This window comes from Anarrhichthys ocellatus, unplaced genomic scaffold (assembly GCF_004355925.1).
Source record: "Anarrhichthys ocellatus isolate YVR2014 unplaced genomic scaffold, GSC_Weel_1.0 scaffold5, whole genome shotgun sequence".
Taxonomy (NCBI): domain Eukaryota; kingdom Metazoa; phylum Chordata; class Actinopteri; order Perciformes; family Anarhichadidae; genus Anarrhichthys; species Anarrhichthys ocellatus.
In genome coordinates this window covers 1,077,187-1,100,867 of record NW_022280035.1, presented here as the reverse complement: position 1 = coordinate 1,100,867, position 23,681 = coordinate 1,077,187, and the positions used below count along the sequence as shown (strand labels likewise).

Sequence of the window (23,681 nt, the reverse complement as noted above, 5' to 3'; positions counted from 1 at the left end):
AGAGAGAGAGAGAGAGAGAGAGAGAGAGAGAGAGAGAGAGAGAGAGATAGAGAGAGAGAGAGCAAGAAAACAGCACTGAAGTCATACAGGTGATGATGCGCTGTGTGTCTTAAATTTTCCGCACGGAGCCGCTTGTCCATACGTGTTGTAGCGCTCCATCTCTTGGACGAGCACAGTGTTCATGCTCTCCCCGTAGAGCACTGGGAACTTCAAGAGGGCTGCTTCTGTGTCGAAATTAGCTGGAAGCTGGGTGGGGGGAAGTAAGCAAGTGTGTAAGTTAAGAACATACAACTGAGTGCATGTAGATTACAATCAATGTAAAGGAAACACCAACAGAAATTGACACTTTATTGGAAAGCCGCACCTGAACTGGTGTCATGTGTATTTTTCTGCGAAAAACTGCGAAATGATGAGGAGGTTTGATTAGTTTGTACCTCATTAAGGATGCCATTCGCAATGTCGAACAGCGTGTTGTCACTCCCAGAGCTAGCCCCTCCTTTAGCTCCTCCTCCCTGGGTGAGCAGCAGTGAATCAAACAGCAACTTTGTCTGCTGGAGATCTTTAGAAATGTCTACATTTTCATGCATCCCAAAAATCTCTGGATCCTGCCTGAACGGAAGCTTCTGGAACACAACAAAGATATCGCCAATTAGTTGGAAGTCATAACGGAGGAAAAAGGAAACACGCAAATACATATTTATCCTATATACGTTCGTTATCTCAGTTGGCTTTACCTTGATGAATACAACGTAGTCGTCGTAGATAGATTTTGGTGGGGCGAAGAAATCGCCGCTAGGTGAGAAAGGGTAGCAAAGTTTCTCGATGATGTCCTGGTTGTAGAAGTCGGCCAAGATGGTCATCAGGAGCCGCCTATCCCAGTCGTCTGTCACGCGGCCGCCATAGTTACACTCACCTGTCAGGTAAGTTATGGCCTCGAAGGGCACCTCATCATATTCATTCACAAACAGCTAAAGAAGAAAACAAATTAAATGCATTTTTAGGTTCTTGTCATGTAGAAACGTGGCCACTGACACTGTGAATGAATACCTGCAGCTGTCTGATGCTCATACGCAGGTCAGACTCATTGAAGCCGTAGGGAATATTCCAGCCCAGTGGACCAAACTTCTTCCTCTCCTGAACAAGAGCATGGAAGAAACACAGTCCATACAGGAGCTTCTCCCAAATCTAGTGGAGAAATCCAAGAGTCAGAGGATGTCCTTCGTATAGACCAATCAAATAAATACATGACAATTCCTCTTCTCACCAGCTCCTTATTGGGGCAGCTAGTGAAGAAGTTTGAGTCCGAAACAGGATCTGTCTGGTAAGACTGTAGCAGGTTGAGTCGTAGTCCTGTTGGAGGCTCGTTTGTCATCTTCACCCCGTTCTGCAGGATGGTCACTGGAAACTGATATCAGAAAGGGTTTTTCTTCAGAACTATAATCAGAATAAATCTCTGTCGAATGAGTCATTTATATGCATTGAGCTTTACCTTGGGTGAAGGGTAGCTTGTGAGCCAAAGGCGAAAGTCCGGGTGGCATGTTGCTGGACTGAAGTCCTCACAGATTTTCTCCAAGTTGGACATCCAGGAAACGGCCAGGTGACAATTCTGCAAACACACCCACGTCCCCTCCTGCATGGCTGTGGATATCATTCTGGCAGCGATGGGCCCCTGGCCCTGCCCCAGAGAGATGGACTGGAACTTGGCACCGTCCATGTTCTTGTCACTGGCGAACTTCAGTAAGCCTGTGGAGGGATGCTGTTATTATCCAGAAGGATCATGCACATGCATGCGTCCGTGAGTGAGTTAGTGTGCACCTTTCTGTCTGTCCACGGCTAATTTCACATTCTGCTGCAGCAAACTGTATAATATTTTGGGTGGCCAGTTTTGGCTGCATGCTCAAGGACCTCTTGTGGTTTCGGTGACTCACACATTTTTTCAAAACACCTTTTATTGCCTGTTTTATACTGCTATTGACAGCCTAGGTCTGGGGTTAGCCAGTTGTGGGTTGTATTCATTCAATCAGACAATACAGAAGTGGAAATTGCAGACACACCTGCCAGAGATCTGCACTCAACTGAGTGCATCTTTCCAGTTTCTAATGCTTTTCAGAGGAAGCATTATATGGAACTTTGACAGTTAATCATTGGAACTGTAGGTACTTACTAGCCATGGGATCAGCTCCCGGAGACAGCACAAACACAAGTGGGACGGTGGAGTTGGAGTCCAGGTAGCTCTTACTCAGGTCAAAGGGAGGGGGCTGGACAAAGTTCTTCCCCAGTTTGCCAGTCACAAATTTAGTCACAGCTTGAACGATCTTGTCAGGCCTGAGACAACGAACAATGATCATCTTCTGCAGGTCATTGAGTTGTTCACACCATGGAGCGGGCAGAAGAGTGTTGCTTGGTTCTTTGCTGTCATAAATAGATTTAAAGTCTTCTGGGCTTTTGATGAAAGCCTCTCTGTGGAATAAATAATACATAGATTCACTCCATTAGTCAAAAGGAATTCATGACAACAGGATAGTGACGTTGCAGACATAAAGTCATAAAAAAAACATTTTTTGGTTGAGTGAGTGATGCTTTTTACTTTATTCCTTGTAGGCCAGACAGTTCGCTGGCTCTGCAGGTCTCATCCCAGCTCTTGTCCTGAAGCCAGCTGGGGTCGGGGTTAGCAACGGTGTTCTGCAGTCCGACTCCTCCGGTCAGGAAGAATGTTAAGTCAGAGTATTCAATCTCTTCTTTAGCGCTGAGTGGATAAAGAAGAGGACAGCACACGTTCACATAGTACATCTTTATCTGAGCATGTGGTTAAAAGATTAAATCAAATTCTAATAATGTAATTCATTCGACCATCATCACCCTGTAGCTTGAACACTTACAGGAGTAGGTTGCAGCAGAGGATGAAGGAAAAGAGGAGTTTGTCCCTCTCAAACAGAGAGCGACAGACGTTACAGTACAGGTTGTAGGTGAAGTGATCGATCAGGTTTTGAAGCCGCCTCTCCAGGATCTTTGACTTGTTACTGTAGAATAAAAGACAAAACACAGGAAGCTTCAGATGAACACAGACCAACTCCTAAAAGTTAATTAAGCCTATGCTAAAGGTTCATGTCATATGTCAGTGTGGAGTTTATCTGTCGGATCTTGCTGACTGAGTCTCTTGTCACTATTTCTTCTCACAGTCAAGTATGCTTAGAGTACAATGAAAAATATTCATTATGACCACAATTAATACTTGTGGTGTAACAGTAGAAAAATGCAGATTTCATGTGTGTGCAGGGCACATCTGCAGCTCCACAAATATTTTCACTCTGTCCTTCATCTGTCCTTCATCACAACGTGTCATGTCTTCTACCAGACAATAGGAATGATTTAGAGAGAATGACACCAGTTCAGGCATGTGTACCATAAGCATTGACACAAATCTCTTCTCAATCTGACGGAAAAAAACAGTTGCTGCATTAATCCCCCTCTTTGTTAAACGTGTGATTCCTGTGTGATATCCAAGCTTGTGTTTATGTACAACAGATGGAGATCATTTCTAAACAGCGGGTAGTCATAAAGTCTTGATTCGTTACCTTTTTTTGAGGACACTGCAGAATACAATTTATGTGTGTCACTCACCTGTCTTGTATGGAGTTAACGTAGAGGTTGACAAACCAGCTGAGAGAGTACTGGTACATGGGGTCTATGTTGGTCAGATCAGCAATGCTGAAGAACAGGATGGAGGAGTGCTTGGCAATGGCTCTGTAGCCCTCTCTAGACTCTGCTATCTTGATCTCCGTCTTCTCTGCAATCTGGGAAATATGTTAAACATTAGGACATTGGAATACCACACATCGGACTCATATTCACAATCCGGGTCTGGAGTTATTTGTGCATTGTCCACACCTGCTGCTTCTTGCTAATCTCATTGGACATGATCTTTGCTGAGTCTAGAATCTGAATAGCGCTCTCGTCCTCCAGGATATTTCCCTCGGAGGACTGCAGTGTCTCCAGGATATTCTCCTCGATTTCCTTCAGCTGCCTCTTATTGTCAGCTGACTGCAGGATAAGAGCGTTTCTCTCCTCTTCCAGTTCCGGCCTGTAGAGGAGATGAAGCAGAAACGATACTCTGAAGAAGTGATGCGAAGTATTGAAGTGGTATACCGGCGTGAATGTTTTATGAGCGATTACCTCTCCTTGGCAACTACAATCCCCAGCAGCTGGTCCTCCAAGCCCTCTGGGGTGATCATGAAATTGAGCAGGGACACCTTGGTGGCCAGTTCTGGTAGGTAGTGAGGGTTCCTCAGCTTAGTGGTGATGTAGAAACGGAAATCGCAGGAGTACTCGATCACAGTCTCCCCAAGCCTGATGCAATCCACACCGCCTGGGTGAAACAAATAGTTCCTTAAGTTCGAATTTTTTCAGCTGTAGCTTCACATTTAAATATCAATTGCTGTCATCTCACATTCACAGCACCTTGTTTGAAGGTTTGTTTGACCAGCAGTGACTCCAGCGAGGGGTCCAGCTCCTCTCCTACATTTTCCAGCAGCAGCGGTGTTCCAAATTGAACACAGTTCTCCAGAGTTCTCATGTAGTCCCTGTCTGTTAGCTTGATTACATTCAGGTTGTTGTCTTTCTCTGAATTCTTCACCCACTTGTTGGCCTGACCCTGAGGGTCAATCATCAGGGGCCTACAAGACCACAAGCATTAAAGAGACAGTTTACCCCAAAATCAAAAACATTCCTTTTACCTGTGGTGCTATTTATCAATCTAGATTGTTTTGGTGTTAATTGCCTAGTGTTGTAGAGATCAGCTGTCGGGATGTCTGCCTTCGCGCCAATATAATCGGACTACATGGCACAAAGTGCCAAAAAAATACATTTGAAAACTCAACAGCAATGTCTCTGTCCAGAAATCTGTAATCCACATAAGTTGTTGTGAGCAGTTTCATGCAGGAACCATGATTGAAAGACAACATGTGTTGGCTCACATCTTTTTGGAGAGAAGACATTTCTACGGCTGATATCTCTAAAACTAGGCAAGTTACTAAAAACAATATGTATATTTGATTTCTGGGTGAACTGTCCCTTTAAGAATTAGTTGAGTCTTAGGTTGAATTTTATATTTTTCTTTTCACATTTCACTTTCACATTTAACCAAAAACTGTATATTTTTCCCAAATGTATAAGCAGCAATTAGTAAATTAAACATTTCAGCAGTACAGACTCACCATCTACGTGAATTACTGACGATGACACCATTGTCGATGGAGAAAGAGTCACTAGGAAGGCCTGCGATGTTCCAAGCCCTGATCTTAATGGGATCTCCCAGAGTCTTACTGAGAGAGAAGTCGTCTGCTGATGGAATGTTCTTAGACTGGAGATATCAAGGTTGGTGAAAAGAAAGATAATAAGCAATTAAATACATCTGAACTCAAAGAAGGTGGCTTCAAAAAAGTCTGAATGAAGAACTGGAGGACTTGTACTTGGCAGAGTTTGGTCCATGACTTGGTGCAGTCCTGTCTGAAGCCGGCAGTGAAGGCCCCCAGGTAGGCGATGACCCCAGCGGAGATGAGAACATCTCCAGTCAGGTTATCATACGTGTTCTGCAGGTCATCGGCTGCCTTGGACCATCTAACGACGAGATTCATTCAGTTCGTGGCATATATTGTTTGTAGAAAATAATAACAGAACATTTGTGTGCATCATCCCGACCTGGTCTTCTCTCCGCCCAGACCACCGATGAGCTTCTCAGCCCTCTCCAACTTCCTGGCACACAAATCCACCTGGAACTCCAGCTGGGCCTTCTCCTCTGTCTTGTCCTCGAAGGTTTTCTGAAGGACGGCCAAGCGGACCTCGACCTCCTTTAGCTCAGCTCGCTTCTGGTCCAGCAGGCCCATGGTGGCAGCCAGGGACTCCTGCGCCTCCGCGAGGCTGGCCTTCTTTGGAGCCACGACCTTAAAACCAAACAGAGATCACAGAATGAATTGAAGCACACACACATGCATATATATTCAGGACCAGTCAAGAGAAACACGTCTATGCAGAGCCAGAAACACTGCACCTTTGCCACCCTGTCATACACCTCCATTGCTTTGATCCACTTGCACAGGCCCTCTGCTGCAGAGGAAGCTTTTGCCACAATACTGGGGTCAAAATCAGGATTCGTCATGTACTCACTACGGATTTTTTGCATCACAGGCAACTAATAAAAAGGAAAAGTAGAGGCGTAAGTCAGAGCAAAATACAAGTGGCATTTATTCTTTTTTTAAATAATATATTAAGAATGCATCTTTCCTGACACTTACTGGAATATTGTCCTTGTCATATTCTTTAAGATCTCGTAAAAAGTTCATGTCACTCAGTAGCTTCTTGCTTGGACCCCAGTAGTCTAAAACCTAAACAAAATAAAGAAAACGCATTACTCATCACGATATTACTAGAAGTTGCAATGTTAAAATATTCTCGATGGTCAATCGTGATTTCTTTATACGGCATTTTTTCATCTCAGTCTAACCTTTTTTCCAGTCCCAGCCGGGTCAGCTATCTTATCCGGCTTTATCGCCTTCATCACACACACGGCGGACATCACCAGCTTCACCCCCGAAGGAGGATTTTTCATCGACTTCACGATTGTGACGTCAGAGGGCTGAAATTCAAACAGGCAGCTCAATTTAATCAACCGTCTAAACTGCGGTGGTCTGAGTGGCTAAACTTGTCGCGGTGAAGCAGTGCTGCTGAACGGTGCTCACCTTCAACGTGTTCAAGGCCTCCAGGGCGGCCTCCAGGGCCGGGATGGCCTCGGCCAAGTCGCTCTCACACTCGTTCTTCAGAGCCTGAGCCTCATCGGCTTTTATGGTTGCCGCCTCCTCGTCAACACGCACAACTTTACTTTTGGCTTCCACCTCTACAGACTCCACTTCAATCACCTGAAAGTCATCACATCAAACAATTACATTCAGAATATTCATATGAGCTGTATAGGTCAGTCATTCCCATTTAAGCCACATGAGGGAGCCTGCATCTTCATATTGTGATGATTGTAGCTGACAAATAACATTGAATCTAATATGAAAGGCTAACGTACATTCTGTTTGTTTTACTGATGAGAGGTAGTAGCATTTTTAAAATGCATTTATTTGGTCTCCTTTATAAAGTATTTAACATGTGTATTTTTCAGTAACACATGCATAAAACAAAGTTGTGATTTATCAAACGTATATCCCTTCTAAATATGTGGTTTACTTGTTAAAGATTATATCAGGTCATGTGGAAATGGCAGTAAAAATGGTCAGGAACGTTCAATTAAGCACAAATTTGCTCTTCTTACGATTTATAGATAAGGCCTGAATTGGGAACATTATGGTCTATCATTTAATGTATTCACCTTCATCATTTTGTGGTTGTCTATCTTTGCCTGTTCCAGTTTGGGCTGCAGGTCTACAAGTTCCTTCTTCATCTCACCGACCTGCAAGGAAACATTGTGAAAATGACTTAAACGCAGCTATGCTGAACATTTTTAACAAAAAAAAAGTAGTCCTGCATGTACCTGAGATTCAGCGAAGGCTAGTTTATCCAGACCGTTGGTATACCTCTGTTTTGCTTTCATGACAGTTTCTCTCTTCTGAGTGAGTAGCAGACGGAAAGCTGCAATCAGCTCCAGGTAGGATGTGGGTGTCACGTAGTTATAGCGACCTAGCTCGGAGAGGAATCTGTAATGAAAATCAACAGTGTAATTAGGACTCATAATTTACCTCTGAATATACAAGTTATAAATAACCATGTCTTTTACCTCTGTGAGAGCTGCTTGGCAGACGTGTGGAATGTTTTGCAGATGGGTATGACCTCCTGCCTCTCGTTCTCACACATCTCCAGTGAGCCCAGGAAGGAGTTGGCTACTCGCTCAAGAGCCTCCTCTGGCCACGGCTGTCAGGGCAGAGAGAAGAAAGCACAGTGAAGATAGGGATAAAGACAGACTGCCCACACTGTTTAGTAAAGCATCTATCTAGAGCCCTACTCGCACAGTACAAGTATTACCCGGGGACATCTGGTAATTTGTAATAAGTGCGAGGGTCATATGTGATCTTAATCCTGTGTGAATCTGCCATGTCTGTAACCTGTCAAGAAAGAGGTCATGTGATGATATTAGTCACGTTCGAATCGGCATCTCTGTGATGTTTTTTTTTTCTTTTGGTGTTTTTTTTCTGGTCGAGAATCATGGAGGCTGCGTTGGCAATTATAAATAAACGTTTTGACAACATTTTGGGTGCAAATTCAAGAGGCTCATTTGCACCAGAGTAAGAGGTATTTGTGAGTATCATTTAAACATAATTGTAATAATAGTCCTCTCCAAATACTAAAGATGAAATACACACTATAAGCGATCATATATTCCCAATGCCTGTACAGCACCTGGAACCAGTCAATGGTGCAGCAGTTGATTAGAGATGGAAATTGGCGCAGGCGATTTCGAAATGCATTTCCAATCGGACTGAAGGCCACAACGATGTGAAGGTTCTCTCTACAGCGTGCCACGAAGAAGGCGAACAGAGTCAAAGGACTCAACTCCAAATTCTTATTGCCAGCCTGGGCAATGGTACGTACTGTCTAGAGAGGGAGACGGAGAGAGAGATGAAGTACATTAAACACACATGCGTGTGGCCTTTAAACAAGGTAAACATTGCTCTATATAAGGATAGGATATAAATACAGTTTGTGACGACCTACCTCCATGATCTCTTGCTTCTCGTCTATGGCGAACAGATTGGGCACCTCTCCTGTGTTCAGGACACTGTCCACGTCTTCCAGAAAAGCCTCATCTTTGACCTGAGCGTCAGTTAGCAAGAACACTGTCTTCTGACCTTTCACCCCAGCATTTTTCAGCAGCATCTAAAGTATAATTTAAAGCAAGGAGACAGGGTATTGTTAAAGTCTTCCACGGCTGTTTTGAAAATGCGGCAAGAATCATAAGCCAAGATCAGAATGGCACAAAAATAAGAAGAAGTGACACATCAGAATTACAGGACATAGAGGAGTATGTCCTAAACCTTGAGGCTGACCTTAAGGTCGTCTCTCCACTCAGTGATGCCATAGCTCTTAGAGATCTCAGGCTGGAACATGGCCATGTGGGCCATGGACGCGGCCAGACGGGTGATGGACTGGCGTCCGCTGCCTCCCACTCCCACTAGCAGGGCATTGCCTCCTGGCTGCTTCAACACACGGCTGATACGGGACAGGTGCTCCAGGACATAGCTACATAGTGAAGACATTTTTTAGATTCCATGCAAAGACAGAGTTATAAAAACACAATTTCATTAACTTACTGCACAAAGAGTCAACTCATTTGATTCATTCTAAGAATCAAACCCTCCATCTTTTAATGATTTTACCATTTAATAAAAAATAGGCTACAGCTAATATTTTAACAGTGCATGTATTTAGATTGACTCTATAATACCAAAGATGTTTACCGAAAGATGACAAGGTTCATACGATTCTTGTTTATCTGGTTGTATTCATCGAGACACGACTGCACCACTTGAGAAAAGCTTTCCATTGACGGAACCTCAGCGTACAAACGCTCATCATCCTCCAGGTCGGGGTTCATGTAGTCACCAAACAGAAGCTTCTGCATGTCTTCTTCAACCAGCTGAGAAAGGAAGAAAATGTATGGAACATATTAAAACATATAGATTTTACTAATCGTTTCATTGTCTCTAGTGTCCACCAGGGGGCGACTCCTCTGGTTGTATAGAAGTCTATGAGAAAATGACTCTACTTCTCTCTTGATTTATTACCTCAGTAACCATTGTAAACATGAGTTTATGGTCTCAATCTCTAGTTTCAAGTCTTCGTCAATACAGCATGATGTTCATTTAGTAAATTATGCTCCATTTAGAGTCAAACAGACCATAAATCAGGGTATGCTTTTCAGCGTTTGGTTTTACTTAGCTCCTCCTTCTCGTGTCACTTCTGGTTGCAAAAAAGCAAGATGGCGACGGCCAAAAAGCTGAACTGGAGGCTTCAAAATCGTATCTCACAAATAAATGTGTGACGTCACGGTGACTACGTCCACTTCTACAGTAATAACAGGCCAGAGCAGATCCTCTTCTTTCCTGCACTTCCTGACAAACTGTGAAAAATACTACAGCACTACAGCAAATGGAACTGAATCCCAACTTACTCTGCTGCTTTGCTTCAGGTGATCAAACACCTGGTCAAAGGACTCTTTGAAGTGATCTTTGAGGATGCTGTTCATCAGCTTGTAGAGCCATGCTCGATCGTTGTCATCCACCAGGCGGTCATAGTAGACGCGGAATACCTCATGGACAAACAGGCGTATCATAGTTTGTTTGTTCTCCAGTGAATCCTTCTTCAGCAGCAGGCAGCCTTGGACAACGCGTGAGAAGTCCCGCAGGTTGAAGGTGTAGTGGGACTTGGCGGGAGTTGGAAGCAGGTTCTCCACGGCTTTCTTATACACCTTTGGGAATTAAAACGCATACAAGTAAAGTATTAAAGCATTGGAAAACACAGGATATGACTGATAAGAGCATTTTGCGCATTCAGGAACAAACATTTCTTTAATTTAACAGTTTAACAGTTCATGTGCGTTTTCGGGGTGACTCACTTCCATTGTAGCTGTTACTATTTCGTTGCCAACGGTGAAATATTCCGGCGGGAATTCATTGTTTTTGAGATAGAATGCCACCACGCTGGAGAAGATGCGAACCATGGTGTCGTCACTGAAGGCGTTGATGCTAAAAATGTTGAAGTGCCGCAGGAAGCGTTGTGTCACAGCATTCCTGCCACCGCCGGGGGGGCCCATAGCTGAGATGAGCTGCAGGTCAACGAGCGAGATCCTGGAGGTATCCTTCAGGTCACACCTGCCAGAAAATAACGGTAAATGAATTACTCTAAAGCAGTAAACATACTCCTCTTCCTTTATTATCATTCTCTTATTTTGATATGAAATTGGCATCTAATAGTGGATGGGTTCACACCAGTTTCCATGGTCTATATACTGTCGAAGAAGCTCCACGGGAGGCTGCGCTCCAAACTGTTCCAGTGCAGGCATGTTCATGTCATCTACAAAGATGACACACTTCTTTCCCATGGGGGGCCCGAGCACGCCCTTCCTTCTCTTATCTAACCTGGACATGATGATATTCTGGAAGACGCAATTAATACAGAATCAACACATTTATTTCAAATGAAACGTGTGTCCTGTTTTGATTATTACAGTCTAATTATGTTTTCCTAGCGATCAAAAACTCTCTGCGCGGACATTCTTTCATCCCTGCTTCCTAAACGCTGACCTGAGTTTGGTTGGCGCTCGTGCGAGCTGAAAAATTGATAAAGAAGGGCAGATAGCGGTCTTTGTCCAGATTGTTCATCAGCTTTTCCTTCACATACACTGACTTCCCGGTGCCAGTCGGACCAACAAACAGGAGAGGCCTAAGGAGAGAAACAGTGGAAAGATTTTGAAAACAAAAATCTATTTTGTCAGATGAAAGGTAATAATACCAGGGCAACATAAATAAGGAACACTCTGTAGAATATATGGCAAATAATTTGTGTGTATCAGGGCCACTGTGACCCCCGAGAATACTAACACTCCGTATCTGATGCAGAGGTCCATGAGGTAGGTGTAGCGAACTGTGTCTATCGTGGGAACAATGATCTCCTGCACTTTGGTGTTTTTGTCCCCCAGGTTGACATTCTTGATGGCATCATTCCAGTGAACCCAGCGGCCTTTTCCTTTGAACTATTCAAGAGATTGCAGTGTGATTTACAGATTTTAAACAAAAATAAAGAATCCTCTGAGTGTCATTACACCACACCTCATAGAAGTAGTCATACACCAGCCCGTTCTCATCCATTGGACACTCCCATTTCCCCACAGAGGCGGGGATAGGGTGTTCGTCCGTCTTTCCAGACAGGGTCAGCCTGCAGAACTCATTAAACTTCTCTCTGCTGTCTGCATCACAGCTGCCACCCGTAGACCACACCAGGGAGAAGGCAAAAGCCGCCTGCAATCACAAAAGAATAAGAGGGGAGGTGCCATACAAACATATGATTTCACTGAAATGGAAAGTGCAAATACCAAAACTCAATAATTTGCATGGAGGTTTGTAAACATCCGTTCCAAAACAAGATTTTTGAATAAATATGGTTGTAATAGAATTCAAAAATGACAAATGATTAGTCCTTTTACCATGATCCAGGTGCGAATATTTTTATCATCAGGACTGATTTTCACAGGTTCAGTGAGCAGCATCTCAAACAGCCGACACAAGGACACCACGGTGTTACTGTTGCTAGTGGAAACAACTTCCTGTGAACAAAATCATAATCCGCCATGACAACACGTCTGTATTTTATATATAAATAAAAGTGCACGTCTAGATGTACCACAGATATTTGTTGTTGATGTTAGGTTGTTCCTGGGCCCGGGGGTTCCCTTACTCTGCAGTGTTTACGCAGCACCCTGAGGGCAGGCGGCACGAGCCAGTGGAAGAGCTCCAGCAGCAGGGAGCGGTTGACGGGGCTCTTCAGAGCATCGGGAAGATTGTTCATCCAGGAAATCACTAAGGGCTCCCAGCCCAACTGAGACGCCTCCATGTAGATCATACCACATCGACTGACTGTGGCAGGCTGCAGTGGAAGAAAACAACCGAAGGAAACCAAAAGAAGAACTTTTTATACAACATCCAATTACATCCTGTCAATCAGGCTAGGTACATTGTTAATTCCCATTGGTTCAAGCATTTTGTTACATAATAACTTAATAAATAATTCATTAAACTCCAAACCTCCAACTCACCGAGGCCTGTGATAGATCCATTGCTTCAAAAATCAGACTCATCTGATTGGACATTTGGATGATCTCACCACTCATCAGGCACAACTGTGGAGAAAGAGAGAAAAACTTAAAAAGGTGTGTGAAAAACAGATTAATAAAACTTATCACGCATATTTACTGTGCATTATGTACCTTTTTGTTGTCATCCAGCACAGTGTTCATGCTCTCAATCCACAGCGTATCTATGGGACCATCAAACACCACCCATTTGCGGTCTGGCGTCTCAGCCGATGCGAACTCACGAAATGTGTTGGCCACAATCCCATCTGTCCACTAATAATTAGGAAAAGGAAGAAGTAAAAAGATGACGAGAGGGCCTCCTGTTGTGTCCCAGATCTACATCAATACTGTAAATACACAGTATTTATCTGTGATGCAGAATGAACACAAGAGGCATAGGTTTACCTCATGGGAAACTAGGTCAAACTGTCCAAAGAGCTGTCCCATGGTGATGGACTTTGGGTTCAATGTCCTGAAGATGATCCTCTCCTCCTCACCGTACCCTCTCTCATTCATGAGAGTCAGCGTGTCAGCGAGAACGTGTAGCACTTTGGTCTTACCAGCAAAAGGCTCCCCCACCAGCATGAACCTGATACAATAAAACCTATATTTTCATGCAATATCAGATATTCCTTTCAGCCATATACTTTATAACTGTATGACTGGAAACATGCTAAACAGTACATCATAATATGATAACAGTGAAAGTGAAATACAACACACCCATGCCTGACTATCATCATCTCATATGTCTGGATCATCTTCTCTAAGAAGACCTGTGTTGGCTGTACATTGTGATTTTTACAGCACTCTTCAGCAGCCTCCAGAAACAGCTGCCAAGGATGTGAAAAAAAACCCATTGATTATAATTTACATGACAATATTAATAAATGCTCGGGTATTGTTAGACTTAGGACAAAAGAATAAGAAACGGATTCAATATATCTGACCTTATAGTCAGCCTCAGGAAGGGAGATGCCCGGGAACAAATCGCTGGTGATTCCATTGAACAGTGGAATATCATGGGAGAGAAACTTGGGCTCATTGACATCCTTTATGGACCTCAGGAGCTGGACATTATAACATGTGGAGAAAAGTGAGAAGTATATAATTAGGGCATACATTATAGAGTCTTTGTTATTATTATTTCCACCAGGAGGATAATGCAATTCTGTCATATGTGTCAACAGCTAATCTCACATTCTGCTGCAGCAAACCTCATAATATTTTGGATGGCCAGTTATGGCTGGATGCTCAAGGACCTCTCATGGTGACTCACACTTTCTCATAACACCTTTTATTGCCTGTTTTATACTGCAACTGACTTGTCACTCACAACTCTTAACCGGCCCGGCATATACAATGAGTTTGAGCCAATTGCCTGCATAAATCGTCGCTTGTTTTTTAGTTTGAATGAAGTGTGTTTTACGATGCTACATCACCGATTGTTAGTTGGCTCACTTTTATTGTTTTGGTGTGTTTGGCTAACTGACGGAACTACTAGTGCACACACCGCTGATTACACCGCGCAACTCAGCTGCTGCTACGCAGGCAGACAGCTAGGTGGGTTTAATTTGGCTTTTGGCAAGATTGTAAGAAATGTTTTATATGACAACTTTGAACCGAAAGCCTGCATACATTGCCCCTTGTTATTGAGTTTGAATGAAGTGTGTTTTAGGACGCCTTACAGCCCATTGGTGTCTGGACCGGGGGTTAGACAATTGTGGGTTGTATTCATTCAATCACACAATACAGAAGCAGACACACCTGGCGGATATCTGCACTCAACTGAGTGCACTTGTCTAGTTTAGCAAATATATTCATTTCAGCACAATTACCAGTATGTCCTCATTCTCATCAGGATACTTGAGCTTGAGGTTTCCTGCAGCCACAAGTACAGCTTTGACGGCCCTCATGCCATAATCATAATGGAACTGGGAGGAGAGCTGCTCGGAGCAGAGCCTGTAGGTCATCACAATCTTTACCGATAGTGGTTTGGCATTGAGGAAGCCATATGAATACAGAGAGATCTCTGCAATCAGTGCATAGTTGGGGACCATCATGGCCACTGTTCGGAACAACACCTACACCAGAGAAATGAAAGAAAAATTGGGTAGCGTAAATGTCGAACAGTCACACACTTCTTTCTATTATGTTACATTAAAATGAAGGGGTGTAAAAGCCATTGATTCAATACAGGGTACCATTTGATGATGAGCTGAGTACTGCAGTTATTGCAGAATAGACAATATCTGGAAATTGACATTGCCAACCTACAATGCCTGATAAATTATGTGTTCACTGATTACAGACCTTGAGGTTGTCTGGGAGTTCTGAGCGTCCTGCATAGCCAGGGTTCATTGTAATGGACACAAAGCAGTTGGGATTGAGTTTGAGCATGGTCCCGTCGAAGTCAAAGTACTCCAACTTCAGCTCGATGGCCCTCTGGATGCAGAGAACCTGCTGGGCCACTACAGACAGCACCTCCAGCTCAATGCGGTTGAACTCATCAAAGCATGCCCATGCACCCGATGAGGCCAGACCTTTAAAGAACTAGAGAGAAATTGCACCAAAAGATTGGTTAGAAAATTCTGTTTTTGCATTATATAGAATTAAATACATTCTTGCTGGTGTTACTTTGCCCATGGCGAGGTAATCCAGTCCGTCAGAACAGTTGAAGACCACACACTGCACAGCTAGAGCTTTGGCTAGATCCTTGGTGGTTTCTGTCTTTCCTGTTCCAGCTGGACCCTCAGGCGCACCACCCAAATTCAGGTAGAAAGCCCCGATCTAAAACAGAGGGGAAGCTTATGAATTGAATGTTGAAATACCTGATCACTCAGCGTTATTCCAATAAAAGAGCAATCATATTTAATAAGCAGGCCATGTGTCAGATATTTTACCAGGGTTCTGTAGCATCTGTCAGTCAGTGGGGTGATGACGAGACGCGGCGAGTTCCCCAGGTACTCGTAGGCGTACTTAACATCACAGTTGATGATGCGAACGCGAACATCATCATTGCTCCAGTAGTAACGAAGCTGGGCTAGCCACTGGAAGTCTGTTTCATTTGATACACCTGTTAAAAAAATGGAAAAAATTACTATTTCGATTTTTCAATTATGTGCTATTTCTAAACTAATACAAAGCTCTGTTACAGTTGACCCTGCATTCGGTGCCATGAGGTACCTTTCTCAATAAGCTCCGAGACCACATCCCTGGCATGGACGTCAATGGTGACCAGCGCTCCCAGTGTGATGCGTGTTTGTTTAGGCAGTTTCCCTCTCACCAGCTCCACAATGTCATTCAGCTGATTCTTGAGTTGTTCATAGTAGTTCTTTAAACCCTACAGAGAACAAAAGCCCAATAACTATCCGGCGATCCTGTTATGGTGTCAGGCTCATAAAAAGAAGAATTTAAGGCAGTTTATCAGGAGTGAGACACTGCTTTGTACCTCTACATTATACAAATAAAAAAATGTGTGCAGCTCTATTAATACTTCACAACTTAATTTTCTCATATTCATAAAAACAGGAAACATTATTTCCATTAATGAAGTTATAATTAGTAGTATTTGAAAAGCCAACAAAACAAGTCACATTTTCAGAGAAAAAGGTGTAAATCCCTACATCAGCTCCTGCTCTAATGGCTTCATGAACCTCCAGGGTCCAGAATATCTGGGAGGTGCAGAGCACCACCTGCCCAGGCCACTCCCTGACCCACTGGCTCCGTGCACTCTTAGCGTAGGCCTGTTGGCACAACCACACTCACTGACCCATTGATTTATGTTCACTCATCATATGATACACACACAACATGATGGTATTAGAGTCAACAAAGCATTACTGTGTATTATTTGAGGTATGGGAACAGTGATCTCACCACCCTGGACCGGGCTACTACATCTCGGACACTGCGGACCATCACATCCTCCACCTGCACCAGCCACTTCTCCACAGCTCCTTTGGCTTCAGACGTGGAGATGTCCTGGATGAGCTGAACACGCTCACCCTCGCTGCTGTACATGGCCTGGGTGGAGAACAGTATGCAATTCAATAAAGGACCATCAACCACGGTGTCGTGTAACAATAACAAAAATGTGTGACAGCCTTGCCTGGATATCCAGATTGGGTAGGAAGTCCAGTTTGGAAATACCCTCAAAGCACTTCTTCAGATGGGGTTGCACCCGCAGTGGGTCGTTGGTCTCAGACAGAATCTCCAGCATTTCATCGTTGGACAAGAAGAAGAACCTGGCGGCAGCATTGGTGGTCAGTATCAAAATCTGGGATAATAACTATGAATTTGGTCAAAAGAAACACTGCAATATGATTTGGTCTACCGTGGAAAGAAGAGACGCTTCTTTTCCAAATAGGCATTCAGTCCTTTCATGATGCTGTCCAGGAGGTTGTTAGAATCTTGCAGTTTCTCTAGCAAACCACTCAGCGAGGTTGCTGCCAGAATCTACAATTACGAATCATCAGTTACCACAAACTTCTTTTCGAGTAATCTGTCCAGCATCAATTTTTTTTCGTCGACTACCTTAGGGTCCTTAATGCAGTGCGTCATGACCTCTTTCCAGTTTTTGTCAACCGTTCTGAAAAGTTGCCCCTCTTCTGGAATCTGCTGCATGATGTCCTGAGAGGAGAAGATGGGCTCCAGATAAAGCCACTGGGCCTGCACCTTCAGCCATTCGTCTATGGTTTCCTGGATACGAAGCAGACGCTCCTCCCATTGCTGAGGTCACAGAACAAACAGATAAATCTCTGCAGGACTGGTAAAACTGCAAACTGAGAATTAAATCATTATCATTGGGTGGATAAACTCACTTTGATCTCTTTTTCAAAAGGTTTGACGAACGGTGAGCCCCTCATAGTCTGAGTCTTCACAATCTGGTCATCGAGCATAATCTGAATCTCGTCCAAAGAGGTCAGGATGGACACTCCGGTCTCCCTGTAAGGTTGATGGTGGAAAGAAATGCCATCCCAGACATGCACCATGGTTTGCATGGCCTTCTCCATGGAGAACTCCTACAGAGACACATAAGCGGGGTACATAGCATTCAGCACATCGATTTAGTATTACGTTTTTAGCAAACGCTGTAGAAGCAAACACAAATGTCAAAGGTCTTACTTTACTAGAAGCGACGCTAATGGACTCAAACTCTTCCAGGTAAGGGGCCAGGTTTTGTTTGAGAACTTTGCGTAGTGTCGTACCAGAGTCAGGAGTAAGGTCGTACCCCACTATCTCTGACATCTGATCCCAGTGGCGAGCTCTGATGCCTGGATTGCACAAGATGGACACTACGGGGATATGTTCCTGTTGGTGCAAACACGTTCAACATGCTGGTTTAGCATCAACAAGCAGGACTTCACTTACTGCAAGACCTTATAATGAGCCCCTTTGAGATGACAGTTAAATGTGATACCTTGAACTCTTTGATCTGCTCCATTACAGTGGAGCACAAGAGTACTGTGGGGCTTTCCTGCTTCCTTGGATCATCCTCACAAGGTTGTTGCCTAGTCTTCCCAGCAATCTTCTCCATCTCTTGCTCGGCCTTATTCTGCTTCTGTTGGAAAAACTTGAGCAACTTGAAGATCTCCCTAAAGAACTCGTCCACTTTTACTTCCATGCTCTCGCCATTCAGGTCCTGAAAGGAACCGTCCATCCATCTATTCACACAGAAGATAAAAAATGGTTATTAGGGGAAATGTTTCGATTGAAACACAACAAAGCACCAAGCTGATATCTGACCTGTTTTGTGTGCGCTGCCAGTTCAGCACAAGTCCAAACAGCTTCTGATACAATGAAATACTGGCTTTGATGACCTCAACTTCCGGGTAACATGTCTGGTCCCATTTGTAAAATAACTCTTCACTGTTAATGAAGATGATCTCCTCCTCAGCCTCCTGGAGAAGTTTCTGAACCGTTCTGACATCTGTTACATACTGAACCAAAAAGTGATGACAAGAGTATTATTTTCCATTGTACAGCTAGAAAACCACACTAAAATGAGGTTTTACGATGCTTTTCTACAAGATTATCTGAAAGTGCCAGTGTACCTGCTGCATCAACTCCATCTCAGAGCAAAGTGGGAACTCCTCAATCCTGCGTCCCAACTTCTCCAGCTGTACCATCAATCTTTCTCTTTGAGCGAGCAGCTCCTGCTCCCCTTTCTGCTTGGCCTTCTGCATCACCTAGAAAATGACATAGCCGTCCAGAATCAGGGCGTCCTTAAACAACAGCCATGATATACTGTGATCGGCAGACACAAGGGCATTACCTCATCACTTAGTTCAAAGATATCAAGGATTTTCTGCGGCCAGAGAAAGAGGGTCGTATTGAGCTCCAGATCCTCGGGCTCGATGATGTGGACATCCAGGATGTAGATCAGTCGACAGAAGGCTTCCTGTCACAACGCAATGTGGTAAAATGCTGTTAGAATTTATAAAAGATAACTAAGATCAAAATGCTTTAGTGTGAGATTCAAGTTATTCACCTTTATTTTTTCATTAAGTTCTGTGATACCCTTTGTCTTAGTGAAATGAATGCAATCAATGATCTGGGTCATGTCTTCTGTACGTTCTGGTACTTTCAGAACGTTCTTGCTGATGGTTTCAAATTCAGAGCAGATCCTTTGAACAGACACAAGAAGAATTGTGAGAAGAAACAGCCTTTTAAACGCAGACAGTCGTTTTAAAGGTGCAGTGTGTAGGATTTGGCGACATCTAGCAGTGAGGTTGCAGATTGCAACCAACTGAAACTTGTGCCAATTGTGTAGAAGAAGAGTGTTTGGTTTATCAAATCTGTTCTACTGTAGAAACTGTAGAAACACGGCAACCGGCTCCGTGAAGAGGACCGGCTCCATATGTAGAAATAAACAAAAACACAACGATTCATATTTCCAGGTGATCATGCACTAAAGAAAATAAACTTATTAATATTGCATTCCATTTCTGGCAATAGATCTCCCTAAATGCTGTACACTGCTCCTTTAAAGAGTGCCACAAGAAGTGACTCACTGTAGATTTAGCTCCCGGTGGCTGGCGATCACTTTCTTCACAAGTATTTCAGCATAGTTTTGGGCTTTGTTGGCCAGCCCCAGTTTCAGCTCTTCACAGTCCAGATGGACCATCGAGAAGTGGGCTCTTGCTGGAAGGCTGATAATCTCCTTCGACAGAACACGAAACTCCTCCACTTGCTGTAAAAAGCAGTGAGATTACACATCGACAGTCATCCGACGAACTCATAACAAGGCAAGAATAGATCTATAATGTATGCGGCATTACTTAAAACTTCATGATTTGTTACCTTAGTGTACTCATCAAAAGAGTGCTCCTCTTCCATGAACTTCTCCACTCTGGCCTGTGCCGTTCCATTGACAAGCCAGTCATAGTTGTCAACTGCAAAATAAAGCAAAAAACAAAGTCAGGAATAAATGGAAATAGAATTAACGGGGTGATGATAGGGAATTATTGGATTATAAAACATCACCATAGCTCTGGAAGTGTTTGTCAGCTTCCTCTAGATTCTTGCACACAGCGGTCTTCACGGTGACCCGAGCCCAAGCGAGGATGTGATCAGCCATCTTGGCATCCACAAACAAAGGCACATCTTGTGCCAGCCATGAAGGGATCGTCTGCACCTTCTGTGGGGCGATGTCATAGATATCAATACCAGCTCAACATATTTTGATTTTTTACATGAACTGGTCATGAAGTGGTAATTTTCCTTGAAATGGCTTTCACACATGACCTCACCTGCAGTGTGTTTGTGATGGCATTAAGAATCTCAAAAACAGAAGCTTCCAGATCTTGTAAGGTGGGATAAATTTCCATCTTTTCATCATCGAATGTCAAGGCCATACGAAAGAGGGGCAAACGGTGGCGATTGCTTGGATCAAACAGATTGACGAACTCCTCTACACTTCTCTGAAGCAAGGATTTCAACTGGGAATTAAAAAAGAAAAATGCCCATGAGTCTAAATTAGCAATCAAGGAACGTACATACAAATAATGCTACAGTAGCCATGCATTTCATTAAAAAAGCAACATGCCATATAAATGAAGTACCAAACAAATCTTCTGTGATGGCTACATTTTGACATGCTGCTTGTACAAATCACTAAGGAGATATACAACAAGCTATAAATGCACATAGAGTGATGATATTATAGCTCACAATCTTGCTTCACCAATTCAATTTGCTTGATATGCAGCTGAAAACACAAACCTTAATAGGTTTGAATTGTTGACGTGTCTCTTAGTGTTTTATCTATTTTTTAATATGTTTTTGTTGTGTAGAAAAGAGATTACAGAACCGGTTCAGACCAGTACACGAACACAAAAACAACTAAAAGAGATGATTCAAGGTAAGACAAAGACAGACGACAAAAACAAATGGGACAAAGGCAAACTGAGGAGTATAACATGTGAACTGTGTGTGTGTGTGTGTGTGTGTGTGCCCATTTTACGTGTGATCAGGATAGAATTATATGAGGCTATAGGTGGAAATATGGGACACATATACTGTATATCTACAAATAAATACATATATACTATACATCTCTTAGTGTTTCTTAATGTATGTCTCTAATAACTGACATTTTAACATAATTCACAAGTACTGTTTTTGATTCAGTAATGAGTGAAACAACCTTAATTTAAATTCCTTTAAATGGTTCACTATGACTCAAGCCAGCATCCTCTCACCTGATTGGAGATGAGGGTGGACACACAGTCAAAGAAGGACTCCAGTTTCTCCTCTTTAACTCCCCTCAGTGTTTCTTTGCTCGTTAATACGTGGATGACTTTGGGAAACCAGGTGTTCATGATACGATCTTCTGTCCTCTTACACTCCATGGCCATTTTATTCTGCAGGCTCTTACAGTCCACGGGTCCTGAAGCACTGGAGCTAAAATCAAAACCAAAAAGAAATTTGAGCAAATCTTCTCATGAAGAAAAAAAAAGTAGTCGTGCGGTAATTTCAGCAGCGCCATGATGCATTCCTGGTGTCTTTCCTAACCTGAATCCTGAAAGATCAACCAGGACCAGTGGAGAAAACGTCCTGTTGCCAATATCCAAGACGGTTTGCATGACCGGATGAAGAATGTGCAAATTGGTTTTCATCATCTTGCGGCTTCTGATAAAGCTCTCGTGTGATGATTGGTTGAAATCAAGAATTCTGGGAAAGATTGGAAATGTAACTTACAAAAGGGCATTAAAAAAAAAAATACCAACTATTTGGTTATCGTGGATAAATCACTCACTTTGGTTGGGCATCTGTCTGTTTGTCTGAGACAGGACCTTCTGGATGCTTTAGTACTGTGTCCACTGAAGGAAGTGAATATGGCATAATGAGACATGGTTCACCTGAAGTCTACATGTACTCTGAGAGCATAGACATAGACACAAATAACTGCCAGTTACCCGTGTGCTTGACAATCACATTGTGGAAGTTGTCGCTGACTTCCTTGCAGAGCTCCTGCAGCAGCTTATTTGTGTCAGGGCCCTCTGTTAGCTTGGGCGACACTCGGGCAACGATGGAGTCCATCCACTGTGGCTGGATTGGAGCGAATGGGCGGCTCTCTACACACCGCTTCAGGAACGTGTAGTTCATCTGAAAATGGGACCACAAATTAAATTGGAGACACCTGACATGCATAGAGATTAAGTAAGGTTTAGTCTCTTCACAGGTCAAAATAAAAACACATCTTACCCTACGCTTCCGCTCCTCGCTAAGCATCTGAAAAGGAAGTATTGAAATTATATTGTGCAATATTTGTACATACATTGATATTTAAATTGTGTGCACATGTAGAACGCTGTCATACATACAGAAGGTGGGAACTGTGGTTCTGGTGACTGTCTGTGCACTGCTCCCCTCTCTTTGCTCTGTCTGTAAGCCTCCATCGCTCTAGACACCCTGAAATAGTTCAGTCAACAAACTGTCACATTGCATGGAAACTCAACGGCCTATACTTAATTATTAACTGCCTAAATGACATGCTGGGATCACTCTCTTATGGGCATGGCTATCATTGAGGTACTGACAGAAAAACAACAACAGCATACAATATCATCCGGAGCTGCCTTTGCTGCACTCTGCTCCTCGTTCTGTGCCTCAGCAGTTTCTTTTGGACCGCTATCTTCTCCGCTATCTCCTCCATCGTCTGCTCCATCGCTGCGGCGGTCGGTCCCACCTCGCCCCGGTCCAGCTGCGTACCTGCAATCGGGGGCAGGACTGGAAACTTCGACATGCACCCCTTCTCTGCTGTGAGGTGCTCTGAGGTGGCCATCTCTGGCAACACGCCACTGAAAACAACCAGAGGCACAAAAAAATAAACACTAACATCTTGCCACATTTGACACCGAACAAGCCAATGTACCAGTTGTACCCACATTTATAAAGTTTCATTTAAATGTCAGCGAATAAAAAACAGGCTAGCTATCGGTTTACCTGTTCGTTCATGCAATATCTCCTTGCTGTGAGTAACTGGCTGACAGCTAATAATTTAAACTGTATTCAATTTAACCTGTGAACGGACTTCTGGGACTAAAGTTAACGCCGTCGTTTCCATAGCAGCAACAGTAAACATGGTAGCCATGGGAGGGAGGCGGGGCTTTGTCGTGTTTATTTAAACTGAGGTTCATTAAGTAGACCAGCAATAAATACAGGCCCAATACAGGCCGACACATTCATTATATAATATAGTGATTCAAAAATAGTTTAATGCTAGATAGAGACATGTATTAATAATGTCTCTTTGCAATAGGAAATCCAATTTTCATCCAAGTTTTTATCAAATAAAAAAGGAAAAGGGCAACATCACAAGATTATATAT

At 43.3% G+C, this 23,681-nt stretch overlaps 1 protein-coding gene across 2 annotated transcripts in view; it reads right to left on the bottom strand.

Moving 5' to 3' along the window:
- The window catches only part of dnah12 (dynein, axonemal, heavy chain 12), a 26,296-nt gene extending 2,899 nt beyond the window's left edge, over nt 1-23,397 (bottom strand). Inside the window, exons 1-69 of one of the 2 annotated variants that reach the window (XM_031845167.1) lie at nt 23,297-23,397; nt 22,912-23,151; nt 22,675-22,762; nt 22,556-22,582; nt 22,267-22,456; nt 22,107-22,170; nt 21,863-22,021; nt 21,550-21,751; nt 20,599-20,787; nt 20,333-20,486; nt 20,150-20,241; nt 19,861-20,039; nt 19,338-19,473; nt 19,122-19,247; nt 18,901-19,035; nt 18,593-18,786; nt 18,267-18,510; nt 17,972-18,157; nt 17,668-17,868; nt 17,381-17,575; nt 17,181-17,302; nt 16,956-17,091; nt 16,724-16,870; nt 16,471-16,590; nt 16,031-16,187; nt 15,748-15,920; nt 15,482-15,634; nt 15,158-15,397; nt 14,683-14,928; nt 13,795-13,914; nt 13,568-13,677; nt 13,250-13,448; nt 12,977-13,117; nt 12,806-12,889; nt 12,448-12,636; nt 12,197-12,316; nt 11,823-12,011; nt 11,595-11,746; nt 11,298-11,436; nt 10,983-11,149; nt 10,610-10,865; nt 10,166-10,462; nt 9,453-9,631; nt 9,042-9,234; nt 8,710-8,871; nt 8,395-8,589; nt 7,775-7,908; nt 7,532-7,694; nt 7,370-7,450; nt 6,735-6,911; nt 6,500-6,631; nt 6,291-6,380; nt 6,047-6,187; nt 5,698-5,939; nt 5,469-5,616; nt 5,214-5,359; nt 4,459-4,673; nt 4,174-4,366; nt 3,889-4,081; nt 3,622-3,794; nt 2,880-3,020; nt 2,588-2,746; nt 2,165-2,460; nt 1,490-1,743; nt 1,265-1,405; nt 1,048-1,185; nt 735-968; nt 435-623; nt 143-246 (exon numbers count right to left, since the gene is read on the bottom strand). In XM_031845167.1, coding sequence (XP_031701027.1) covers nt 143-246; nt 435-623; nt 735-968; nt 1,048-1,185; nt 1,265-1,405; nt 1,490-1,743; nt 2,165-2,460; nt 2,588-2,746; nt 2,880-3,020; nt 3,622-3,794; nt 3,889-4,081; nt 4,174-4,366; nt 4,459-4,673; nt 5,214-5,359; nt 5,469-5,616; nt 5,698-5,939; nt 6,047-6,187; nt 6,291-6,380; nt 6,500-6,631; nt 6,735-6,911; nt 7,370-7,450; nt 7,532-7,694; nt 7,775-7,908; nt 8,395-8,589; nt 8,710-8,871; nt 9,042-9,234; nt 9,453-9,631; nt 10,166-10,462; nt 10,610-10,865; nt 10,983-11,149; nt 11,298-11,436; nt 11,595-11,746; nt 11,823-12,011; nt 12,197-12,316; nt 12,448-12,636; nt 12,806-12,889; nt 12,977-13,117; nt 13,250-13,448; nt 13,568-13,677; nt 13,795-13,914; nt 14,683-14,928; nt 15,158-15,397; nt 15,482-15,634; nt 15,748-15,920; nt 16,031-16,187; nt 16,471-16,590; nt 16,724-16,870; nt 16,956-17,091; nt 17,181-17,302; nt 17,381-17,575; nt 17,668-17,868; nt 17,972-18,157; nt 18,267-18,510; nt 18,593-18,786; nt 18,901-19,035; nt 19,122-19,247; nt 19,338-19,473; nt 19,861-20,039; nt 20,150-20,241; nt 20,333-20,486; nt 20,599-20,787; nt 21,550-21,751; nt 21,863-22,021; nt 22,107-22,170; nt 22,267-22,456; nt 22,556-22,582; nt 22,675-22,762; nt 22,912-23,135 — 11,255 coding nt within the window. In that variant the 5' untranslated portion in view covers nt 23,136-23,151; nt 23,297-23,397. The remainder of the gene's footprint in view (nt 1-142; nt 247-434; nt 624-734; nt 969-1,047; nt 1,186-1,264; nt 1,406-1,489; nt 1,744-2,164; nt 2,461-2,587; nt 2,747-2,879; nt 3,021-3,621; nt 3,795-3,888; nt 4,082-4,173; nt 4,367-4,458; nt 4,674-5,213; nt 5,360-5,468; nt 5,617-5,697; nt 5,940-6,046; nt 6,188-6,290; nt 6,381-6,499; nt 6,632-6,734; nt 6,912-7,369; nt 7,451-7,531; nt 7,695-7,774; nt 7,909-8,394; nt 8,590-8,709; nt 8,872-9,041; nt 9,235-9,452; nt 9,632-10,165; nt 10,463-10,609; nt 10,866-10,982; nt 11,150-11,297; nt 11,437-11,594; nt 11,747-11,822; nt 12,012-12,196; nt 12,317-12,447; nt 12,637-12,805; nt 12,890-12,976; nt 13,118-13,249; nt 13,449-13,567; nt 13,678-13,794; nt 13,915-14,682; nt 14,929-15,157; nt 15,398-15,481; nt 15,635-15,747; nt 15,921-16,030; nt 16,188-16,470; nt 16,591-16,723; nt 16,871-16,955; nt 17,092-17,180; nt 17,303-17,380; nt 17,576-17,667; nt 17,869-17,971; nt 18,158-18,266; nt 18,511-18,592; nt 18,787-18,900; nt 19,036-19,121; nt 19,248-19,337; nt 19,474-19,860; nt 20,040-20,149; nt 20,242-20,332; nt 20,487-20,598; nt 20,788-21,549; nt 21,752-21,862; nt 22,022-22,106; nt 22,171-22,266; nt 22,457-22,555; nt 22,583-22,674; nt 22,763-22,911; nt 23,152-23,296) is intronic. The other variant, XM_031845168.1, reaches the window with a different exon arrangement.
- Between the last annotated feature and the right edge of the window lie 284 nt (nt 23,398-23,681).